At 38.3% G+C, this 25133-nt stretch overlaps 1 protein-coding gene across 1 annotated transcript; it reads right to left on the reverse strand.

The window, feature by feature from the left end:
* Positions 1-43: 43 nt before the first annotated feature.
* Positions 44-24654, reverse strand: LOC114630089 (zinc finger protein 883-like). The gene is made up of 6 exons (XM_028778168.1): positions 24632-24654; positions 21776-21867; positions 12955-13037; positions 6650-6735; positions 4746-4872; positions 44-3685 (listed from the first exon to the last, which is right to left on the reverse strand). The coding sequence occupies exons 4-6, from the start codon at positions 6713-6715 to the stop codon at positions 1827-1829; spliced, it is 2052 nt and encodes a 683-aa protein (XP_028634001.1). The 5' UTR covers positions 6716-6735; positions 12955-13037; positions 21776-21867; positions 24632-24654; the 3' UTR covers positions 44-1826.
* Positions 24655-25133: the final 479 nt, after the last annotated feature.

A 25133-nucleotide genomic window follows, 5' to 3' on the forward strand; every position in this document is an offset into this window, starting at 1 on the left:
TTGGAGGCTAGACATTTACTCACTGAATTTCCACATAAAACCATTAAACACAGATGTTTTATTTATTTTTTTAAAAAAATCACCTTACATAGAGTTGTAGAACATTTCAAAAATACATATGGTTTTATGAAAACTGCAGATAATAGTAGGAAGAATGTTACTTTACTAACATTTGGAAACCTACAGTTATTATTGACCATTTTAAAAAAAAAGCAAAGGTGTGAGTTTCATGGTGTACATTGTTCAACACAACTATATATTCTCAAATATTAGATTTTACTTTCATCTGATATCTCTATTTTTTTCACATAAACTTTATTGAAGAAATCCCAACAGAGATCAACAGTTCTCTGGGTTTATCATTTTTTTTCAGATATTTCTATAATATGCTATTAAGATCCCCCTGCCTCTGCCAATTGAAAGCTAGGATAGCCCTTTTCTTTTCCTATTGCTTAGCATACTTACCTCATGTGTGTTCCTCCTTCCGCAAATTAAAGCTCAGCTCCATTTGTGTTACAGTATTGAAGCTTGTGTAGACTACTAATTCTTCATGGACCAACTGATGTTGATGACACCTTATGAGAGTAGACTGCTAGGAGCAGCAGGCCTCAAGCTCCAGTGCCTGTAAGCTGCCATGATCTCAGAATTCTGCCCACACAAAGAAAACTGAACTCCAACAGAGTAGGGCACTTCAAGCACCATGTGTTACAAATGAAGGTGAAGAATAACTCCTGAAACCAAAGGGATTCCAAGACAGGATTCTGCTCAGGTTGCAAAGGTTGAGTTTTACATAGCGATCCAATGAAGAAAACAATTGGGGATAAGTGGTTTAAAAAAAAGTGGTCTTCACAGGCACACAATGACAGAATTCTCTCTGGGACTGGAACACTGTCATAAACTAGTGTAGTTCTCAAAAGGTCATCAAGGCCTTGGTCTGTGCAGTACCTGCATGAAGATTGGACCCAGGGAGAATCTGAATTTGCCATCATGAGTCTGCCTAGATGGTTGGAGTCACCAGATGATTAGCAACCAGTCATTAGCTACCTCACTTCATCACTCCTGTCTCAGATTTATCAGCTCTGAAGCAGCAACAATTGATAGACATTATCATAAACTCATCTGTAAGCAAGACAGCATGGATGTATCTGAGTGTGAAAAAAACCTACTGTGTTTACATTTCATCAAATTTCAGTAGTGGCATTACCCACATGTTAATATGAATTTTATATTTACTCAAATAGAAATATCCTCCTCCATTCAAGTACACAACAAATTCCCTTATGCATTTGGTTTCCTTCTTTGCAATACAGTTGTTTGGCTAATGTCTGTTGTGTCTCAGTGTTTCTATATGAATCACGGTGCTTTTCAGTTGGATAAATACTTTTCCAATTTTCTTGAGTACTGAAAAATTATTTTCCCTGCACATTCTTTGGGATTTCCTGGCTATGTATGTACATGTATCACACCCACAAGTTATTTCTTTAATGTTTCTCATGCTCTTGCTGTCTGTATGGTTTGACTCCTAAATGATTATATTGAAGGTAAGAAAAAGAGGAGTCTTTACTAAAGGAGTTTCTTGGGTTTTCCTTCAGGATGAGTTTTCAGATGTATCTACAATTTTAACACTAGGTAAAGGATTTGACAAAAACCAATGCATATCATGGGTTTTCTAGCATGGAATTTCTAATGCACAAGACATGAGGAGTTCACAACAGTGAACACTCTTGTGGTTTCTTTCTGGTTTGACTTTTCTGATTACATTTTATCCTCATGAACTAGTATAAGCTCTTGGTATTTTCTATGATTTAATCATTCATCAAAAGTTCTCACACGTTTCTATGTCCATGTTTTCCTCCAATATGGATCCTGTTGTGCTTTGTGAGAAGAGAACGCTGGGTAAAGGATTTCTCACATTCACCACATTTGTAAGGTTTCTCTCCAGTGTGGATTCTGGAATGGGTTTTAAGGTTTGACAACCAATAAAAAGACTTGCCACACTCTTCACATTTGTAGGGTTTCACCCCAGCATGAATTTTCTGATGAGCTTTAAGACTTGAGCAGTGGGTAAATGATTTGTCACATTCTCCACATTTGTAAGGTTTCTCTCCAGTGTGAATTCTGGAATGTCTTTTAAGGTTTGACAACCAATGGAAGAACTTACCACATTCCTTGCAATTGTACGGTTTCTCTCCAGTGTGGACTCTGTAATGTTCTTTAAGTCTTGACAACAGATAAAAGGATTTACCACAGTCTTTGCATGAGTAGGGTTTCTCTCCAGTATGAATTTTCTGATGTGTACTAAGAGCTGTGCAGTGGGTAAAGGATTTGTCGCATTCCTTACACTTGTAAGGTTTCTCTCCTGTGTGGATTCTATAATGGTTTTTAAGTTTTGACAACTGAGAAAAACACTTGCCACATTCCTCACATTTGTAAGGTTTCTCTCCAGTATGGGTTCTGCAGTGGCTTTTTAGGTGAGACAACACATAAAAACATTTGCTGCACTCTTCACATTTGTAGGGTTTTTCATCGGTATGAATTTTCTGATGTCTTTTAAGAGCTGTGCATTGGGTAAAATATTTGTCACATTCTAAACATTTGCAAGATTTCTCTCCAGTATGGGTTCTATAATGGCTTTTAAGTCTTGATAACTGAGAAAATGACTTGTCACATTCCTTACATTTGTAAGGTGTCTCTCCAGTGTGGATTCTGTAGTGGCTTTTAAGGCCTGACAACCAATGGAAGAACTTACCACATTCTTTGCACTTGTAAGGTTTCTCTCTAGTGTGGACTCTAAAATGTTCTTTAAGTGTTGACAACAGATAAAAGGATTTACCACAGTCTTTGCATTTGTGAGGTTTCTGCCCAGTATGAATTTTCTGATGTGTACTAAGACCTGTGCAATGGGTAAAAGATTTGCCACATTCCTTACACTTGTAAGGTTTCTCTCCTGTATGGATTCTATAATGGCTTTTAAGTCTTGACAACCGAGCAAAGCACTTACCACATTCCTTGCATTTGTAAGGTTTCTCTCCAGTATGGGTTCTATAATGGCTTTTAAGTCTAGATAACCTGGAAAAGCCTTTATCACATTCATTACATTTGTAAGGTTTCTCTCCAGTATGGATTCTGCAATGGGTTTTAAGGTGAGACAACCACTTAAAGGACTTACCACATTCTTTACATTTCCATGGTTTCTCTCCAGTGTGAAGTCTCTGATGTGAACTGAGGCTTGAGCAACTCCTAAAGAATGTCCCATAATTGTGTGCTTTCTCTCCACTATGAGTCCTTGGCTGTACAAGTCTGTGGGTAGAACCCCAAAGCTTATCATTTTCTCTATACTTGTGCTCCATCTTTATAGAGTGGATACTCTGATTTGGACTAACGTTGGAACATAAACATTTGCCACACTCTTTATATTTGAAAAGTTCTTCTCCAGTATGTACACTTTTATGTCTGTTTAGGTTTGATGATTCAATGGAAGCATCCTGGTTGTTACATCTGTACTTGTTGCAGTTTTCTGCAGTACCACCTGTGTTATAAGGTGTACATGGAGAGGACTCATGAATCATTTTGCCAAGCTCCTTATATTTGTAAGACTTCTCTTGGATATTCCCATGTTGACGGACTATATGCTCTGAGTGTTGATCCAAGACCTTCTCATATTTACCACACATGTGGTGCTTCTCTGGGAAATGAGCACAGTTAGGAATAATAGGGATTGACTCGTGAGTAACAGATTCTATAGTCGAGTCAGCTTCAGTTCTCTAAGACAAGTGATAATTATTTACAACAGCTCTCAATAGTGGCCTTTTTATTTTCACCATTGTTGTATAGATGTAGAGAACCTCCATTTTGATCTCCATCACACTGACAACAGAATTCTTATTCTTATCTAAACTGCACTACTTCCAGAAGGTGGGAGAATTAGATGATTAAAAAAAAAGTAAATAACTTTGGGAAAAGAGCTATATGAAGGATTATATCTAAAATATTTTTCTCTTTGTAAATCTCATTTACCCCCAGAAATCATTGAAGAATAGTTTACTGCAATACTAAAATGAAAATATTTAACTTACTAAGTGTATTACAATGCACATCTTTGTTACACACAATTAACTAAAAACTTGGGTGGGAGGGGATAGCAAGTTCATGATGGTACACCTTTAATTCCAGCACCAGGAGGCAGAGGCAGGTGGATCTCTTTGAGTTCAAGGCCAGTCTGGTCTACAAAATGAGTTCCAGGACAGCCAAGGCTTCACACAGAAACTCTGTCTTGGAAAAAAAGCAAAAAACAAAACAACAAAAGAAAGAAAGAAAGAAAGAAAGAAAGAAAGAAAGAAAGAAAGAAAGAAAGAAAGAGGGAGGGAGGGAGGGAGGAAGAGACAGAGAGAGAAAGAGGGAAAGAGGGAAAGAAAGAAAGAGGGAAAGAAAGAAAGAGGGAGGGAGGGAGGGAGGAAGGAAGGAGGGAAGGAAGGAGGGAAGGAAGGAAAAAAACAACTTTGTAAGAGAACTGGAGAGATGGGTTAGTAGTTAAGAGCAACTGTTGACTTTTCAGATGACTTCGGAAAATGAAAATGAAATTCCATGAAAAATTTTGTTTGTTGTTAGTTGGTTTGGTTTCTTTTGTTTTTGTGTTATGAGAATTTTTCTAATTCCTTGTAATTTCTAGACAGTATCAGGGAATTTATACATCTATATACCAGGTAAATACAAAAAATGGAATTCTGTAAGAAAAATGTTCTCACCGACAGAGACCAGGTTGATGTAATTCTCCAACATCACATCAATGTACAAAGCCCTCTGAGCAGAGTTCAGGTATTCCCACTCATCCTGGGAGAAGTCCAAAGCCACATCCCCGAATGTCAACAGACCCTGTAATAGAAATTTAAGAGTTTTACCATGGGTAAAAAGTGTCAAAAGAATTTAGGGACATTTTTGTGATATAGATGATACAGGAAAATTATTCTTTCAGATGTTTTTTAGATAGTCTGTAGATATAGCTTAGCAGTCAAAAGTACTGCTTAGTCTTCCAGACGTCCTTTGTTTCATTCTCATAACTTAGATGGCATCTAACATCCACCTGTAGCTCCAGTTTCCCATGATGCACTGCCCACATCTGGCCTATGAGGACAACATGCACGCAAGTAGTACATAGACTTACATGTAGGCAAAACCACCCATAGAAATAAAATAAAAATAAAATTTAACTGCATAGTCTAACTTTGTGTGCTATACAGCAGTTTTTCCAGAATTTGAAACATTCTGTCCTGTAGAAAAAAATTAAAACATTTAAAACAAATGTAAATTTGGGCCAGTGGTAGTACATGCCTTTAATCCCTCCACTTAGGAGGCAGAGGTAGGCAGATCTCTGTGAGACCAGCCTGATCTACTGTGTAAGTTCTAGTACAGCCAGGGCTACACCCCAAATAAAAAAGTAAATCTGTCCACCACAGACTTTTTTTTTTTCCATAATATCCACCCTTGAAAAACAGTAGCTTCAACAAAAGAAAAAAAGAAAAAAAAAGGAGATGATGGGACATCCTTCCTCCTCCAAAGGTAGAGATTAGAACAAAGTAATTAAGAAAATTCTTACTAATATATTCCACATGCTGTCATAAGACTCACTACCAGGAGAGGCTACACAACGGTTTGCTGTCTGAAACTACAGACAAAAGACAAAGAGAAAATACTTATCTCTCTAGTTTGGGAAGTTACCAGTGAACATTGGAATCAAGTGAATGATACGAGCAGGAACTCTCCTGAGACGAATAGATGCCAGATGTCAACGAACGCAAGCACAGCATCCTCACTGTGTGATATCAAGTGCCAAAGAAACAAACGACTACAATCTGCATCTCCTCACGGAAGCATCAACTTCAAGGTATAGCCAAGGCACATACTGCTGCCATCTTCAACACTCTCTAGAGGGCTCTGTGTTCACTGTGCCCTAAGTCACACCCAACAAGCTCTTTCATGCTGTTCATATGCAAAATGCATCAAAACCAAACATATTGAGTGACAGTCTCACTGTGACACTCATTTCAGTGCTGTGGTTTGCAGTTGAGCTTCAAAGGTCCTGAAGGTCATGCATATTCTCTGAGGAGAGTTTGCTGCATGTGGCAGCAAAGAGTATGTCTTTGAATCCTTTTCCAAAAAAATTATTGGGGATTTTAGCAAGGAATTTAGGGTGTTTGAGTGTGCACTTTCATAAATCTAGTTCAAGGAAACCTAAGTATATCCCTCAGATGGAATTACATGGCACACGAAGCCTTGATAACTAACCTATAAGTACACAAATCCATCCTCTGTAGCAACCAAACAACAACATATTTGTTTGACCACAATGGAAACACAGGTCTTATTTTCATTGTGAATAGTTACCCACACACAGAGTTTGGCTGGAGGGGGCTGAATAGAAAAAAGGCTGTGATACACAGTAGACATGTATCTTAATCTTGAGTATTGGGAGAAAAAGAAATTCATGGGAAACAAACACTTCAGATGACATTATCAGAAACAGAAATAAAGGCTTCCAAAGTTTTAATATAGAACAATTCTCATTAGAAGGAAGAGGAGGAAGAAAAGGAAGAGAAGGAAAAGGAGGAGGAGGGGGAGGAAGAAGAGGAGGAGTCATCAACATGACACGGACCTGGGATGTACTTACTGGAGAAGCAGCCATTTCTTCCTGTTGCTCTGCTCTGAGTTTCTGTTTCATGAACAATGACTGGGCCCCTTCTTGCCATTTTACATCAGGTATAAAAAAAATGCAAAACGAAAATTAACACTAATCTTTGTTAAAGAACAATGTCAAACCACACAAAAAGACACAAACATCAGAATAATATCAGAATAATTCTAAAACAAGGAGAAAATAGAAAAATATATTTAAATACCGGAAAGTAACTGCCAACCATATTATTGCAGCCAGAAAAAAATTATGTCTTAAAATTGACAGAGAAGTGCATTTGAAGATACTCATGAATTAACACATGTCATTCTACTCAAGTCATTGCAGATAATGATTAAAGGCAAATATACACATATCAGTCAAAAAGAAATTATCCCCAAGAATAAAGAGATAAGGTATTTCATGTGAGTAACAGATGAACAGAGGAGAGCCAGGGAGTAATTACCTATATCTTTATAACTTCAAAATAAAGTTAATGAATATTTGTTTAAAAAGGGCTGTCATTAACAGAAAAAACACAAAAAAGCCAATGTGTGTGTATATATTCACTTGTACAGTATTTCTATTTTATGTATATGAATGTTTGCCCTAGATGTATGAATGTGTACCAAGCAAGTGTTGGTGCCCACCGACATCAGAGTGCATTGGATGGACTGGAGAGAAGCATGACAGTGTAAAGGCTGACACGGTGCTGGAGAAGGAGCTGAGAGTTCTACATCTGTATCCAGAGGCTGTAGGAGATTGTGTGACATATTGGCTGTAGCTTTAGCATATGAGACCTCAAAGCCCACCCCACAGTGACACACTTCCTCCAACAAGGCCATACCTCCTAATAATGCCACTCCCCATTGGCCAGGTATTCAAACACATGAGCTTATAGGGAGTAGTCCTATTCAAACCAGTACAACCATTATATATATCCTGATTACAACTTTCCCTCCTTTACTCCACCCAATGCCTCCCCACCCCCCCCCCTATCCAGATCCACCACTTTCTGTCTGTCATTAGAAAACAAAGATTTCACTGTATACTGAGGAGCAGCTGAGACACACAGACTTATGAACTGAAAAGTTACAGGATACTTGCCCTTTCTATTGGCTGGACAAGATAGACCATTGCCTGTAACCCACTCTAATAAAATCCCTTTCTGTATGTATATACAGATTCACCCTATCAGTTCTTTTCCTCTAGAGAATCCTAACTGCACATGGGATGTGACTGCTCTACAGGTGGACACATGAGGTCAGTGAAATTCACAGCAGCAACATGGGATTTGACAGCAGTGTAGAGATGAAGGTGAAATGCAGCCAACTCAAAAGCTCCCAGTGAATACGCCACATGCAGCCAACTCTCCTCAGAGACTATGCATGACCTTCAGGACCCTTGAAGCTCAACCGCAAACCACAGCACTGAAATGAGTGTGGCAGTGAGACTGTCACTCAATATGTTTGGCTTCGATGCATTTTACATATGAACAGCATGAAAGAGCTTGTTGGGTGTGACTTAGGACACAATTGACACAGAGCCCTTAACTCAACCTATGATACCTATGTAGATGAAGTACTGAAGAATGGGCACACGGCCGTTCTATATCACATCTACTTAACCGCCAAGAGGCTCTGAGATTTGTGGGCCTGTGGTTATCCGAAAACTGTGGCGTCTGATAGCAGACTTCTTTGTTGATGGGATGCTGGGTGCTGACATCTTCCTGAATTATAAATTTGTCCACAATTAGAGTGGATCCTCATAACAGTTACTACTACGTACCTAACTACACCGTCAATATGATAAATCTTCTGTTGTCACATTACAATGAGCAGTCTAGTCTCCAGCTCTGGGCCCCATGAGCACAAACATTACTTATCATACATAGAAATCATTCCTGACTCTTCCAATTTGGTATGAGGTGACAACTGTCCTGTGTCATATATTCAGGCTCCACATTAACTCTAATACAAGTAGAGACACCTCTATGTTAGTTCCTGTACTGTTAGCTCATCCATGATGAGTACTGAACCAAGGATCTCTTTGAGAACAACACTTAAGTACTCTTAAGTGCTGAGCTACTTCTCCAGCCCCTCATTTGCTGTTCCTCCATTAACTACTGAGAAGACCTAAATCACTGAACAGTGAGACAGAATTCATGAAGCGCTGATGACAACTTGTTGAAATGTCATGTCAGGGTGAGTGTGAGGTCATGAAAAGTAGCTGCACTGAATTGTGGTAACAAAGACATGCTGAGAAGCTTGGCAGCAAGAAGCTCTGGTTTTAGAGGACGTATGTCCTTAATTATGTACCTGAGGGCTGACAATCATAAGAATATGTCAATCTAAAATGATGTAAAGATATTAGAAATGCTTTGTAGAAATTAATGTAATAGTGACACACTGAACAGACTTATGTATGTAACAGACTTGTTTCTATCGAGAAACAAAAGTTCTGACAAAACATGCTTTACCTAATCCCAGCTAAGAGAGTAAATCCCTAAGCAATGGAATTAGAGCTGAAAGGGGGCATAACAATAGACACCCTGTATTACTTTATGGAGTGCTGTAGAAAGTCATTCCAAAGAAACTAGAAATGTAGAAGAAAATGATAATTCCTAGAAACAATCTTCTCTGTTATAAAACTAGAGTAGATCTTATACAAATACTGGGATTTAAGCACTAATAATTTATTCTAAAAATATTCCAGGACTAGATAGATTCAACATTGCATTCTCTAAAGGAACACCATATCATTACAAAGCTGCTTTAGATCTTGATACTCAAAGCAGATAAGGACAAGCGAAGCATAGATCAGTTGTCAGGGTAGAAATCAATCCAGACACTCTCACTGAACTATACAGAAGTAGAGTTCAGGCTGACTTCATACCAGGGGTGTAAGTGTTTCAGAAACACAGCAAATAACTACATTCAGTGAGAGAAGAAGCATGATTATGTCAATAGAGCCATAAAAGACCTGTGGCAAAATACCACATTTATCCATTATAAAAGCTCTAAAGACACATACCTTAACATCATAAACACTAGAAGGCACAACAACATTGCACTCAGTGAGGAAAACTGGAATCATTCCTCTCTAATCGGGACAGAGACAAAGGTGTCCATTTCTTCCACACCAACTCAACAGTGTATCAACTGTTATTCAGACAAAGAAGGAGAAAAACTTACAGGGGTCAATATAGAAAGTCAAATGCAAGTTACCCCTACATGAAGGAAAATGAATTCTGAAATTCAAAAACTTTATACTGTTCCATGAGAAAGCTCAGATCTGACAGCCCTCTTAATAAGCTATAAAATTCACATACAGCATCACTTGAAATTTTACATACCTACAAGAAGATGCTAAGACATCAGCAGACCACTCACAGTCTCTACAAATATCTTGGACTTCCTGGTGGTAGCACTCATATTCCCAAATTGTGTTGTGCGGGTTGCTGTGGCAAAAGAGCCCATACCCAGAAGTGAACCCTGGATGCTAAAATCCCTACCTGCTGAACACCAGTGTAACAGTGCCAAGACTATTTTGTAGCTAACGAAGACTTTCTGGTTGGATTTGTAGCCGGCTCCACATTAAGAAACAGACGGATATCACTGGAAAGCTGGCCAAAAGCCTATGACTGGGAAGAGGCAGGCCCTAGGAAAGAATCCATTCTTGACTTTTTGCTATATGTACAAATACTCACACTGGCCTTTAGCTCATTCTGTTTGTACTCATAGCCTAGTGCTGCTTTTAACCCAGGACAGAGAAACCTTGTTTAACAACATGAAACAGTTATTTCAGAGATCACTAACTGCAAAGCCTGTGGTAGGAAACCTACATTACAAACTCCAAATCTCAGGGGATACTACAGAAGAAGGAGGAAGACTGTAAGAAACAGAGGATAGGGAGGTGATGTACGGAAAACTGTACTGTCATAATACATAGCAGCTGGAATTATGCACACAAACGACACTCTAGCTACTCGTTCAAGATTGGCACAAAAGGCACATGAAATAAAAGGGAATAATTGGGAAGTGACTATGGATACCCAGGAATAGTAGGGAAGGTGATAAAATCATAGATAACAGTGAGGAGCAACTGTGATCACAGTACACTCAATATGCAATGATTAAATATCAAAATTAATCATTATAAAATTTGTAAAAACGTAAATGATAGGAAATACCAATACCTATTTAGAAGCAAAATTTTAATCATTTATACAATCATCCAATTATAAAACCCTTGTACTGTAATTACTGCCATTTAAATAATATTAAAGAGAACTCCCCTACCCCCAACCCCCATCCCTGTCCACAACAGGATTTCTATGGGTAACAGCCTGGCTGTCCTGGAACTCTCAGGTTGGCATCAAAGTCACAGAAACCCACCTGCCCCTGCCTCCAGATGCTGGGATTAAAGGTATACAGCACTACTCCTGGCTTAAAAATACATTTCTCTAATGGGAAAAAAAGGAACTCAAAAACGTAAACAAGCAAAATAAAGTCCTCTAAAATGAACTCTTTAATTTGTTGAAGGAACTGAAAAAAAATACTTGAAGATGGGAAGAATTTCCATGCTCATGTAACAGGACATATAGTACTTTGAAAATTACAATTCTAATGAAAGAGATTGGTATGATTAACTCCAACTCCACGACAATCAAATTCCCCTTCATATACCTCACGGATACACTAGAGACTCTTACAAATTTCCACGGAAGCTCAGACACCCTGAGAGTACAGAGCAGAGCCTAAGTTATCCTAGCTTTGATTCTAGATGACACTGCAGAGCCATACAGCACTATGGGAGTGGCAGATGAGTAGACACACAGCCCAGGGAAACAGAGCAGCAGATTGAGAACTAGACTAATAGCAATGACCATGTGAATCACCAAAATACCACATGCGTGTTGCATAATAGGCAGCTTTGTCAACTAATGATGTTGGGAAACGTATCTATCCACACAGAAGTATGATCCTGGGTCCAATTCTCTCCCAGTGTACAATGGATCACAGACTGTCGTGTATGATCTAAAACAATGAAACTTGCATAGTAACAGAGAATAGAAATATGTCCATATGTGGACACAGGGAACTTGTTCATGAACAGAACTACATATCATGGCAAAAGAACACAAACTGACAAACACGATTGCATTCGATATGAATGCATTTCACAAAATTGTCCAAATACAAGAAGCAATCAATGTAGAATTATAGGGAGAAAATAGACAGTGATGCAGGGAAGTGTCAACATCCACCAATCTTCAAGGCACAATGAAATCAGACAGAAAACCAATTGTCTAGCAGGTATCCACAAAAATCAACCATATAACAGTTGGAGATTCCCAGGCAGAACTGTCTAACTTCAAGAGATGCTCGCCAATGTGGCTGTGTTCTAGAAGTACCAGAATTAAAAAAAAATTAACAAATATCAATGTTTTAAAAACTCTCTTCTCTGAATCTGAAACACAGATACCATTAGCAGAGAGGAAACAGAATACATTAAAAGACACAGTGCTATAATGTGCTAATTCAAACAGAAAGACAATGTAGAGGAGGTCTGTGTACTATAAATATTCTAAGCACTCTATACCAAAATCTTACACTTATTTTTATGGAAACACAGAAAATAATACTAAAATGCACAAACTTACGAGAAACCATAGACTTCAAAAATTATGAGAGAAGGATCAAACCTAGAGGTGATTTCAAAATACATTAAAATTTTAGCTATGCAAATTGTTGAGTACCGTCATGAAGACTCATAACAGAAGAGAGCAATGGGAAGACAATGAAGATGGAGTTTAATAATCCAGATAATAATAGACAGTGCCAAGCAATGCTTGTCAAATTCCCACTGGTATTATTTTATGGAATGGAGAAATTAACTTGAAAAGATTTAAAACCAAAGAAAATGCAGTAAGCCCCCAAATTTTGAAGCAGAAAAAACCTAAAGGCATCAAGTGTCCTAATGAAGCACTACATTAAAATTATAGAAAGGAAAACCATTTAATATTGGTATAAATACATGATCAGCAATACGAATGGAAGAGAGATAGCATCACTCACAATCAAAATCAAATTGTAATTGTTCCTAGTATTTATTCGTACATAGAAAATGTTCTAACATTTACAATAGGATAATCCTGAGGAGATTATTCTCAGTGGAATTCTCCAGAGTCATTTCTACAACAGAATGTGGCAAAACTGACTTCACGTCCCATTTCCACTGTCACTTGAACCCCTTTCTACCCCTTTGTCAATTCTACAACATACCTGGATCCTTTGCTACTGTTGCCTTTCTCTCCTCCTTCCAGGACACTTCAATGATGAGCAGGTGTGGCTGAAAAGTATAAGCCCTGTATAGGAGAAACAGATTCTTCAGTAAGTACCAGGATGTCTAATAAAGTACTGTGCTCAGTAGAAATACAGAAATGGGAACAGAGAGTTCTACAAATGATCTCCCAACTGTTATATAGGGTCAGCATGCTGAAAATATTTAGGTAGCATTTTGAGTTTCCATAATTTGAATCCTACTTCTAATCATAGCTCAACCAAAACTCAAGGGAAGAAATGGATCTATATTACTGGAGTGATATTACACACCACTGAGTATTTGATTTCACCATTGAACAAAAGTGAAATAAGCCTTACACCTCCCAAAAGTACAAACATGAAGAACAGATGAAATTTCATGAAAGCTTTGACTTTTCCTCTGAGGCTGTCACTTTCTTCTGTGAGATGTGAGACTCATTCACAGAGAGTTAAACACATGCAGAGTCATTTCCTCAGGAACCCTGAGAAGGATCGAGGAAGACTGCAAGAAACTACTGTCACCCACAGAAACAGGACTGCTGCAATTCTGCAATGTTCAGTCTCAGTACAAAACCCTATGAGTGGTGTCCAGGCTTTTCACCCTCTTCCTGAGAGAAGTTCACAGTCACATCACTGCATGTCAACATCCCTGAAATTAAAAAGCAAGAGTTTGGCCATTTGTCCATTGTCAGAGTGTGTTTCTTGCACCAGAAAAGATGCTTTCTAACTTTGTCCTAATATATATTGTTTTCTAATGAAAACAGTGTGGCCTGATATCCTCACATACAACATACATGCACTGTTCTGGACTCATGAGGTGTGCCTTAAAACCTCAACTTAAAAACACACATTTGTTATATTTACATCAGAGTCTATGCATTTCAAATGCAAAATTAGCAGTGAGTAAAAACTTCACTTAATAATTGTTAAAATTTTCAGCCATAACTGTATAGCTTGACAAAACAAAAACAAACAAGCAAAAACCTGATCAAAATCTGCAGCTACTCCTTACCGATCTGATAGTTAACAAGCTCTCTGGGACCTCAAAATCTGTATGTCAAATGGCACTCTCTTGAATAAGAAAGGAGTAGATCAGTATTGTTAGAAATGTTTCAATTTAAACGGTTTTAGTTTTTGCATAACAGCAAAAAGAACTTTGCAAACGTCAACACATAAATTCAATTAGTCTAAGAGATACATTTATGAGAATATTCTGTAAATCACATATAAATGATAAAATCAGCATTTGTCCCATTTCATACGTTCTCAAACTTATCTTCAAGGGTATTACCCTTCACCAGAATTGTGAAAGCGGTATCCTTATAAGAAATAGAGAACTTAACAAGCCCCTGGTCCAGTTCCTACCTGTTTCACTACAGCTCCACTGACCTGGGAGTTTCTTGGACCGCTGGGCTGCGGTTCCTGCCACTGTGTGCTGACTGGTGACTCTCCAGACCGCCCCACAAGGCTCCCGTTGCTGCAGTAAGTTTTCACATCCACGTGAAACTATGGCCAGTGTCGGCCACCCAACCCTCAAACAAAGATTTCCCTGCGGTCCATCAGGGAACGGAGGGTTTTCCGGCCCCTCCCTCCTGTGGTCCTTGGAGCCACCTTTGGGTCCGCCTATTATAGACAGGTTCCGGTTACGTAGGTTCTCTGACCCAGCCCACCGGTTCAAATACCCAGTCCAATTGAGTTTTCCAGGCCTTCCTAGAAGGCTTTGTTTTTCTCATCACTCCTTTTATCTAGACCAGTTTCCCCGCCCCGTGGAGACTGGTCCCTCCCACTGTGTCTCAGGCTGCCTTCCACACCGCTCCAGATGTCAGGCTGCTCTGGATCTGCTCTGAACAGCCATCCCATGACCACTGCCATCCTAGACCAGAACCGGATCTAGTAGGACACTGCACCCCAGTACCTGCGCTCCCCCCCTCCTCCCGGGTTAGATGCAGGCTAGCCTAACACCTCGACTTGACTACCAGCCTATGGGCTACATACATCAAACAATAACAGGGTAAATTCAGATGCCAGAGTCCGATATCCAACACACACACAAAATGACAAGCCAAAACCAAATACTACAATTGTTAGCTGGGGACAGATTATTTGAGGAACTTGGATTTTGAAGAGAAATAGATGTATCAAAAATCAACTCGTCAGCCCTTTGCTAAAAGCCTATGACGGAATTCATCCCGCGGTTTACTGCTTTTACCACTAGGTGGTGGTTTTCTCATTTCAGTAACTCAGAGGGAGTTAAGTCTGTGACTCAGATTAAAGGTGCTTTGAGAAAACAAAACAAAACAAAAAACAGAAAATTTCTTTGGAAAAAAAATGCAGTGGTGAATGCAGACACTTTTGGTTGTCGGTACAGAAAATAAGTAAGGTATGGGGGCCCAGCCCTAAACATGTCAGTTACACCATTCCATCTCTAGCTCTGGGAACACTGAGGAAGAAGAATTGGTCTGGAAGTAAGAAGGGAAAGGGGCAAAGACAGGCCATTCTCTAAACTCCATACAACTACTGTGATCAGTCTCCAACAGCAACTGGACTTTCGTGCACTGACTTCAGAGAAGACCACAATCCGTCCAGGAAAGGGAGCGGCTCACTTTACCTCTCAGTAAAGTAACCTTTGCTAGGGATAGACTGTAGGAGAAGAATCACTGCCTTTAGTTGTTATCCTCGGCGGAGCACATCAGGCTCCAGCACATAGCTCCAAACCCACAGTCTCAATCTCAGTTGTTCCCATTCAGTATGAATAGAGATGAACACAGTAGAGTGATTGCTGGAATTGAGGACCAGAATAGCACAGAGGTAAGTGAGATTGGGCAGTATTTGAGTGTGTGTATACATATGTGTATGTGTGTGTGCTTATACACACATATTATACACATTCAAGACATATATATGTATATATGCACATACATACAGTATGTATATATACAGACACTGTATGAATACATATGCATGTGTAAATTAGCGAATAATAACAAATTTTCTACATGGCCACATCACTCTGTAATTTCTTTTTGGATGTATCATTACCTGGTTTAATACCAGGTACTAACTACTAAGAGTCAGGACAGTTCCTTTTTTTCTGGCAAGAAGTATTAAATGTTAAGTATCTTTGCTGTTAAGTTCTTTGCAGTTCTGCTAGAATCTTGTCAATCTGGTCCTGGGATTATTTTTAGGGGGGGGACATTTTTTCCTGCTTCAGTCTCATTGCTACTGGTAGCTCTGTTTATATTATTATTATGTTGTTTGAATTTGGTATGGTATATGCACCTGGAAATTCATCTATTTACAAAAGTTTCCAATTCGGTGGACTAGAAATCTTTAATGTCAATAGGCATAAATAAGATGTACCTGTTCACTTATGGCTATCAAGTAGGCTGCGGAGTTATCATGGGTAATTGCCAAGATATGATAGCAAAAGTCATATACAGTTGATCAAGGCAATTCAAGCCTTCAAAACCACCACTCAGGAGGCAGAAGCAAGTGAACTCTGAGATCAAGGCCAGCCTGAACTATATAGTGAGTCTAGGGAAAGCTGGCAATATGCAGAGATAACTTTTATAAAAATAAAGCTAACTCCTCCATAAAGAATAGCTTCATGGGAACTTCTGGCACTATGCAAGCTTCCAAAGGAGGTAATCAATCAACAACCCTAGCTACCTCTGATGCCCACAAATCACATCAATGATCATCATAGCATGATAACCCTAAGAGTGCAGTAGCGACAGTCATACCTTGGTGGTAAACAATAGCTCTCTAATTGGACTTCGGACCTTCTTAAAAGGGAAACCATGTATGTTACTGTAAATCTTGCTACTTACTCAGAACTGGTGAAGTCATGAATATTAGTTGAAAACATACAACCACATGTTTAATAAACTAGCATAATCCTTAACAAGAATCTAAACACTTTTCCTTGCACGTACAGATAAGTATAGTCTTCACCCATCATCAAGAAAACATCTCTTTGCAACAAAAACCCCACAACTATCAACACTACAGCTAATCAAAATGCAGAGTAGTAGAGGCCAGCCCCTCTACAAAACAATCTGCATGTAAGGCCCAAGGAATCGTTTTGAAGAGGAGATAAAAAAGACTCTAAGAGCCAAAGGATCAGGGAGTGTGTTGGGAGATTGTTTTCCTAGTAATGCCAGAAGCTATATCTATAAAATCTCACCAACATGGCCTCCCCAACAGAAGCTGAGCATGGACAATGGACTTGCCAAAATGGTTGGGGGAAAATCCACAAAGCCTCAAGCCTACAGGCAACTGGGGAATGCTGGGAACAAGAGAACAGTCTCCTCCAAGGAAGAGCACACCAACTGGTTATTCAATACCAAATGGACATCCTTGAAAACATACATACAAGTAACAATATATTGCTTGTATAGATGAAATTGAGAAATGTCTACACACACATACACACACATATATGCAATAATAATTAATAGGAAAGGAGGCCATGAGTTAGAAAGAGATCAAGAAGGGGTATGTGTGAGCATTGTGGGAGGAAAAGGAAAGGAGAAATGATGTAATTATATAATAATCTCAAAATTAAAATAGTAAAAAAAATGAAAAGAAAAACAACAGCAAAAAAACCCCAGAAAAACAAACAAACAAACAAACAAAAACGAACCCAAACTAAAATCAAAATAAAGAAAGGAGGTTATCAGGAAAATGCATACTAGGACTTCCTTACGCTTCCATGCTACTCTAGCTACAATGACCATCATTAGGAATAGAAATGATAACAGATGTTATAAATCTGGTAAAAGGGGATCATACACATCTGCAGGAGAACTAGAGAATCAACTTTTGAAATCAGTATAGATGTTCTAAACAGGAATATATGTAAGTATGAAAACTACTGTGTGACCCAATTTTAGCACTAATACGTGACGCTATTCCCGAGGAAAAGATGACGGACATCTACTTGTCACAGATAAAGAACCAGTGAAAACTAAAGCTGGGAATCAGCAAAGTCTAACTTGCTGAACGTGGGATTTCATAAGACTTCTTCATATATCCTGTTTGGTTAACCTACCCATTCTTCCTCCTTTCTTCCTACCCCAACCCTAGGCAAACATTTAACAATGCCCCAATTCTTTTATATCACATGTGTTCATCAAATAATGTTTAAGTTTCAGGTAAGCATGAACATGTAACGGTAATAACTTTGGATACATCCAGAAGTGGCATAGGTTTCCTGTGAGTAAATAAATATATTAACTTGTGTGAAAATTAGTCACTTTCAGTGCTTTGTAAATATAATATAGCTCAGAAGCATGGCTCAGGAGAAAATCTAACCTCCTCTGTCTGATTTTGAAGTTCTCAGTGTGTTCTTTAGTACTTAAGCTGTCCCATCTAACAGATTTTAGTTAGTAGTGTTTATGATTCTTTTGTCATTCCTATAAAAATGCAAAGTGGTGACATATTCGGACTATTCCATGAATCACAGATAGAAATGTAAACCACTTCCAAAATCTCCACTTTAACACACTGCAGCTTCAAGGTAGAGACGTTGACTAAAGCAATGCAACCATGAGGAAGGTTCAAATGTGATGGCTTATGAGTACCAATCCGTCAAGGCCTTCAAGATATTTCGTTTCTAATTTTGTTTTTTAGGCACAGTTTCTTTGGTCATCCCAGGCTGTGCTGAAACTCCCTCTGTAGACCATACTGGCCTGGAACCCAGACACATCTTCCTGCCTCTGCCTCCTGAGTGCTGGGATTGCCATCACCACCTGGCTCTTGAAAATATTTTTTGTGAATGCATTCCACATAATGCTACATAATGAGTCCAAAACAGAAAGGTCAGTACAGTGGGATAATGCTTGGGGGGGGGGGAGAGAGGGGGGGGAACGAGAACTGATTTCTCTAATTTGGAAGTTACCACTGAACATCCCTACCAAGTGAGTGATCTGAGCAGCAGTTCTCCTGAGACAAACAGACATGAGGTGTCAACAAACAGATACATTATCACTATCGAGATATTAAGTACCAAAGAGAATGTAGGTAGACTACATCCTGAATCCACACTCAAGAACAATTTCATGGCAAGATCAAGCCACGTATGCCAGCCATGACCTGCATTCTCTAGTGTGTTTAAATTTTGACTAATAGGAACCAAGTATTTATTATTAAGATCCAACATATAAGGCGATCTTAATTCCAAACAATTCTAAGATGTTGTGGAAACTAGTCCATGTGTTTCAAGACGCATTTGTATAACCATGATCAAGGGAAATGTGACAGATCCTACAAATGGAACTTACATGGCACATACTATATAAGGGCATAGTCTATTCTCTATAATTGGACACACACACGCACATTAAAAATTTTTTGAGACTCGGTTTCTCCATATAGCCTTGGCATGCCTGGAACTCACTTTGTGGACCAGTCTGGCCTTGAACTCATGGGGATATACCTGCTTCTCGGGTGCTGGGATTAAAGGCACATGCCACCACCACCTAGCCCCAACATACTGTTTTTGTTCATGTATCACAATGGAAATATTTTCAAAATTACAAGTCATAAGTCCATAGGGGATGTTTACTCCTGAAAAAATGAGGTAGGGGGAAAGAATTGAGAAAAGTTCTATAGTATATGTGAAATTATGGAATTATGTTGTATAGCTGTAGTTATAAAGGCAATCTGGTATGGAAATAAAAACAGATAGGAGGATAATAGAATAGGATAGAAGACCTAGAAAGAAAACCAGAAAGACATACTTACTAAATATTTGACAAAGGAAGAAAAAAGATACATTAGAAAAATATGGCCTTTTCAACAAATGGTGCTGGCAAAACTGGGTTCAGCAGGAAAATGAACTTAAACTCTTATTTTTCACTTTGTACAAATATCCTTTCTAAATAGATCAAAAAATCTTATTTAAAACCAGAAGCACTGAAATCCAGAAAATACCCATCAGGATATTGGGACAGGCAAGAACTTGTTGATTAAAAGCACAGGAAATAACCCCAAGTATCAACAGATGGGACAACATGAATATAAAATTTCTGTCCATCAAAGGGAATAATCAGCAGGGCACACAGACACCCACAGAATGAAAGTGACACTCTGGATAGGGGCTCATATCTAGAATTTACCAAGAGTTACAGAAATTATATTTCAAGGAAATAAAAGTTCAAGTCAACAAATGGGGAAATGAACTGAAAAGATACTTTGAGAAGAGGGAAACACAAATGGCCAATAAATACTACAAAAGGAGTTCAAAATCCCTAAAATACTACCATAGAAATGTAAAGTAAAACTACTTTGAAATGGTGCCTCACCCCTGGCAGAATAGCTGTCATCAATCAACTTGACACAATAAATGTTACAGAAGATGTGAAGAGAAAGGAAGATTGATTCACTGTTGGTGTGTGTGTAAGGAAGTGTAAATTAATATACTCTAGTAGAATTCAATTTGAAGATTATTAACAATTAAAGATAGAACAGATGTATAAATGTAATTTTATCCCTGGCCATACACCTCTAGAACTTCACACACACCTATAGAGATATTTACACCTCATTTTTACTCATATTTACTGCTACAATATTCACCATGGAAAAGAATTGTAATCAACATAATTGTCTATCAAGGAGAGAATAGATAATAAAATTTATATATATATATATATATGTTATTCAGCTGAAAAGAAAAATGAAATAGAGACATGCAGAAGAATGGATGGACTTAGAATGTGTACTATTAAGTGAGGGCATACATTGCCAGAAGGAAGAAGCCACGTTTTCCCTCATATACAGAATCCATACAATAATACTTGTTTATGAAAACAATGCACATGTGAGCATGACAGAACATGGAGAAAAGAGAACAAGAAAGGTTAAATATCAGGGGTTGAGATAGGACTGAATGCAGATAATGATCACCAGTTATGAAAAAAGAGATAACGCTAATTGCTTTTCTGTCGGGAGCAGCCCTGCTTACACACTGAAGGCCTAAAATCAGCAATAGGCCTGACATACATGCCTGCTAGCACTAAGTCTTGGGTCTCTGTGGAAAATCACTGAAACAGCTGGGAGTTATTGTAAACAGACAGCTTTGGGGGAAGGCTGCCAAGCCTAGTCATAAGGCCTTGTAGATGGTGGATAGTACCAACTTAGATAAAGACAAGTGAATCATAGGCGGAGTCATAGTGGTCTGTCCCCTGAACCTTCACCCAGCTGACACTCTGTTCTGGAAGAGATCTGTACTCCCCCTGAACACCTACACTCCTGCGTCATCCCCTTCCCCACATCCTGCTTTTTTTTGTGTATATAACCTGTGTGTGCAAAAGTAAAAATTATGATCTGATCAGATTATAGACAGGTCGTCATTCCTTTTGTCTTTGCCTGCTCCCCCCACCTCCACTCTCTTTCAGGTGACCTCCCCGGACCCCTGTTTAATGTCCTGCAGGACAAGACACTTTTCTAGTTTTAATTTTGACACATTTTGTTTTCTTCTTTTTTTTTGGTGTAGAATCAGTTCATCAAAATATATTTGATAGTGAAAACATAAAACATAAAATCACATCTGAGGCTCCAGAGCTTCTGTTCCCATGTCTACTCTAACTGCAAAAAAAGTGCATTAAGCTGTATAGTCTTTGGCTCTGACAAATTTCAGTATATGAATTTTTTTGTTCTTCGTTTGCAATGCCTTTTAAATAGTAAGGTTAAAAACTTATGAGAATCTGAAAATTGAAGATTTGTGACGTCTGAAAATATAACATTTCTACAAAAAGAAATAGATATGACCACTGACCTGGGACATGTTTACTGGAGAATTATCCATTTCTTTCCATTTCTCTTCTTTGAGTTTTTCTTTTTGGAACAATGAATTGCCAGTCTGTAGCCCTTTAATATAAGGGGTGAAAAAGGAAAAAAAGCAATACTGAAATCTATTAAAGAACAGTGTCACACCACATAAACAGATCAAAGCACTACAATACTACCAGGTGTCCTGGTAGTAATATTATAATATTAATATTATTTGGGTAATAATCCCCAAATCAGGACAGCATGGAACTACATTTTAAGCTTGGAGAGAGAAATCTCCATCAACAATATTGTTGTACCCAGAAAAATAGTTTCTTTAAATTGATGGAGACATAAGTGCATTGGAAGATAGTCACAAATAACACCATTTATTTCACTAAAGCAGCATAGCATGTAATAAATTAGAGACAAAATGCATACAGAAGAAACAGAGAAATTATCTATAAGGACATGAGAAATAATAAATTATATGTAAAAATAGATAAATATAGGAGATCTAGAAAGTAAGCATATATGGCCAAGACAGGAAGACACTAATACTTACAGAGAAGGAAGAATACTGCCAAGAATCCAACCAGTCACAACATAAATAACAAAAGCATTAGGAATAGAAAACCAACAAAATCTAGCCACTGTGGATGTCAATATGGAAATCCTCAATTAAATAAGCAAACTCTCAAGTTAAATAAATCTAGCATGTGATTCAGCTTTTCCACTCTTTTACATATGCTCAAAAGACTCAATGTCTTACTCTACAGATAACAGACTGACCCATGTTCATAGTTGCTACAAAATGGGAAGACCCTAAATGTCCTGCAATTGACAAATGGATAGTGAAAATGTGGTGCATATACACAATGAAATATTATTGAGCTGTAAAGAAAAGTGAAACCACGAGTATTGAAGGTAAATTGATAACCTAGAAAAGATCATACTGATTGGAGTAACCCATGCCCAGAAAGAAAGACACTGCATGTTCTCTTTCATAGGAAGTTCGTAGTCCCGAATATTCAGAGTTTACAACCTAGAATAACTATAGTAACCAGACAAGCAAAAATGGACCACGGTGGGATGTAGGGGAGTAAAACATAATGGAATAACAGGAAAGAAACAATCTAAAGAGGGGAAATGGAATAACAGTGGAGTAGATTTAATTATGGGAAAAAGGACATATATAAACCCAGAAGAAGGACAGTAAAATAACAGTAAGATGTCTAAAAAGTCATAAGGAATCATACTAATATCCACCCAGCAAATAATGGTTATAATAGACAAAAGTCTGAGTATTCATATACATTTAGCGTGTAAATGAAAAGTTAATGATAATGTCCCCAGGAAGAGCCATAGATTTTCTAAAAAAACGCTTACACAAGGCATGAGATATCTGCTTTGAAGTTATTGGTTACAGCAGTTCAAGAGACTCCCCAAAATTACAGGTTATTGCTGTTGCCCATGGTTGCCTCCCAGTCATAACCAGAGAGTCCTCAATGTTTAAGAAGCCAGGCATCTCAGACACAGAACACAGAAGACTTGAGACTCATCCCTGCTAGGGGCTAACTTTCATGGTACCAGAAGACAACATGGCAACCCTTACAAAGAGGAAGCCATAAACATGACACCTATGAACCATAACAGTGATCTGCACTGCACCATAACTCCGAGGATGCAAGAGTGGCACACATACCCTACTGGCAACCAACAGCATTCTTATTGACTTAAGACCCTCTCAACAAGAGTGAAATCACGTCTCTTGGTGTTGTCCTTGTTTTGCTCATGTATAGGCAACCATGATTCATGCATGTAGCTTCTCTGACATTTCTAGGAGACACAATCTCATAGCAAACCTCCTGTTCCTCTGGCTCTTACAATACCTGCCCTACTCCCACCCCACCCTGATGCTTTCTCATTTCTCTAGAATCAGTCAAGTCACAGATCTTGGAGGAAAACTTGCAACCACTACTTTACTAAATCAGCATAATTCCTAACTACAACCTAAATATTTATTCTAATTGCCAGAGATAAATGAAATCTTCACCACTCATCAAGGAAAGTTCTTTCTGGAACACATGAAGATTATTACAGAAAACCACAGTCAGTCAAAATGCAGAGTTGTGATGCTCAGTCCAACTGTCACATCAGCAACAGAACTTCTGCACTAAGGCACATGGGAGCGAGAAAGCTCACTATGCTTCAAAACCTAGTGAAACACTAAGGAATTCTGAGAACTGGAAAGATAGTCTTCCCCAGAGAATAGTATACTTGAATGGTTATCCAATACCAAATACACATTCCTGAAAACATACAGACTGAGTAGGTTGTACTTTTATGTTTAGGAATACATATAAACATGTGACAATTAAAGAAATTAAATTATTATTAAATTAAATTATTAAGAAATATTAAATGGGATCTGGAGAGATGCCTCAACAGTTGGGAGACAGGCTGCTTTTCCAGAGGACCCAGGTTCATTTCCCAGCACCCACATGGCAGCTCCCATCTGTCTGTAGCTCTATTCCAGAGGGTCTGACATCCTCACACAGACATACATGCAGGGAAAGCACCAATGCTCATAAAAGAAAAAAGAAAAAAACCAGAATGATGACTACGGGTCTTTGTATCTTCCATAGCACAAAGTACATGGCCTAGACTAATGTTAAATACAGCATAAATGGTGTTTTTAAAACAAGCAAAGATAAGAAATATTAAATGCTGTGTAAAGTCACGATTTTGGATATCAGTATGTAAATAAAATAGAATAACTATACAACAGTTCCTATTATTGCAACTCACATAAATAAAACTTAATAGAGGGCTAGAAAGATGGCTCAGTGGTTACAAGTACCTGTTATTCTTTTGGAGACTCAGTTTCCATTCCCAGACTCCATACTGTGGCTTCCAACTGTCCATCACTCCGACTCTAGGATGCACATGATGTTTAGTCATTTATGCAAGCAAAACACTCATAAAATATATCAATTTAAATTAAAAACTGAATAATAAATAAAAATGAGAGGGGAAGAGAAGACTAAAGAAAACTTCCTTTAATGAACTAACCAAGCAGATGAAAGGTGTCTACCATGAATCGTTTGACTCACTGAAGGAACTGAATTAAATACTAACTAGAAGATGTAAAGAAGATTTACACAGATGGAAGGGGATATAATGTAAAATTTACATTATTTCTGAAACTGGCTTACATTGTTGATCCAAACTTCATGACCTTTAATTTCCCACAATGTTCTTCAGAGAAATAGTAAAGACAAGCTGAGAATTTGCACTGATGCACACATTCCCTAGGTACAGAACAATCCTAGGAAAATGTTGCAATGCTTGAGCTATCCCAG

The sequence above is a fragment of the Grammomys surdaster genome, unplaced genomic scaffold, assembly GCF_004785775.1.
Source record: "Grammomys surdaster isolate TR1022 unplaced genomic scaffold, NIH_TR_1.0 327, whole genome shotgun sequence".
Lineage (NCBI taxonomy): Eukaryota > Metazoa > Chordata > Mammalia > Rodentia > Muridae > Grammomys > Grammomys surdaster.

Excerpts from the sequence above, each read along its gene's own strand:
- LOC114630089 (XM_028778168.1), bottom strand. The coding sequence starts at position 6,715 with ATGAAACAGAAACTCAGAGCAGAGCAACAGGAAGAAATGGCTGCTTCT. Across the intron at positions 4,873-6,649 it reads CTCCAGTAAGTACATCCCAG|GGTCTGTTGACATTCGGGGA; the intron begins GTCCGTGTCATG and ends TTTCTATTACAG. Across the intron at positions 3,686-4,745 it reads CATCAACCTGGTCTCTGTCG|AGAAGCACCACATGTGTGGT; the intron begins GTGAGAACATTT and ends CTCATTTCCCAG.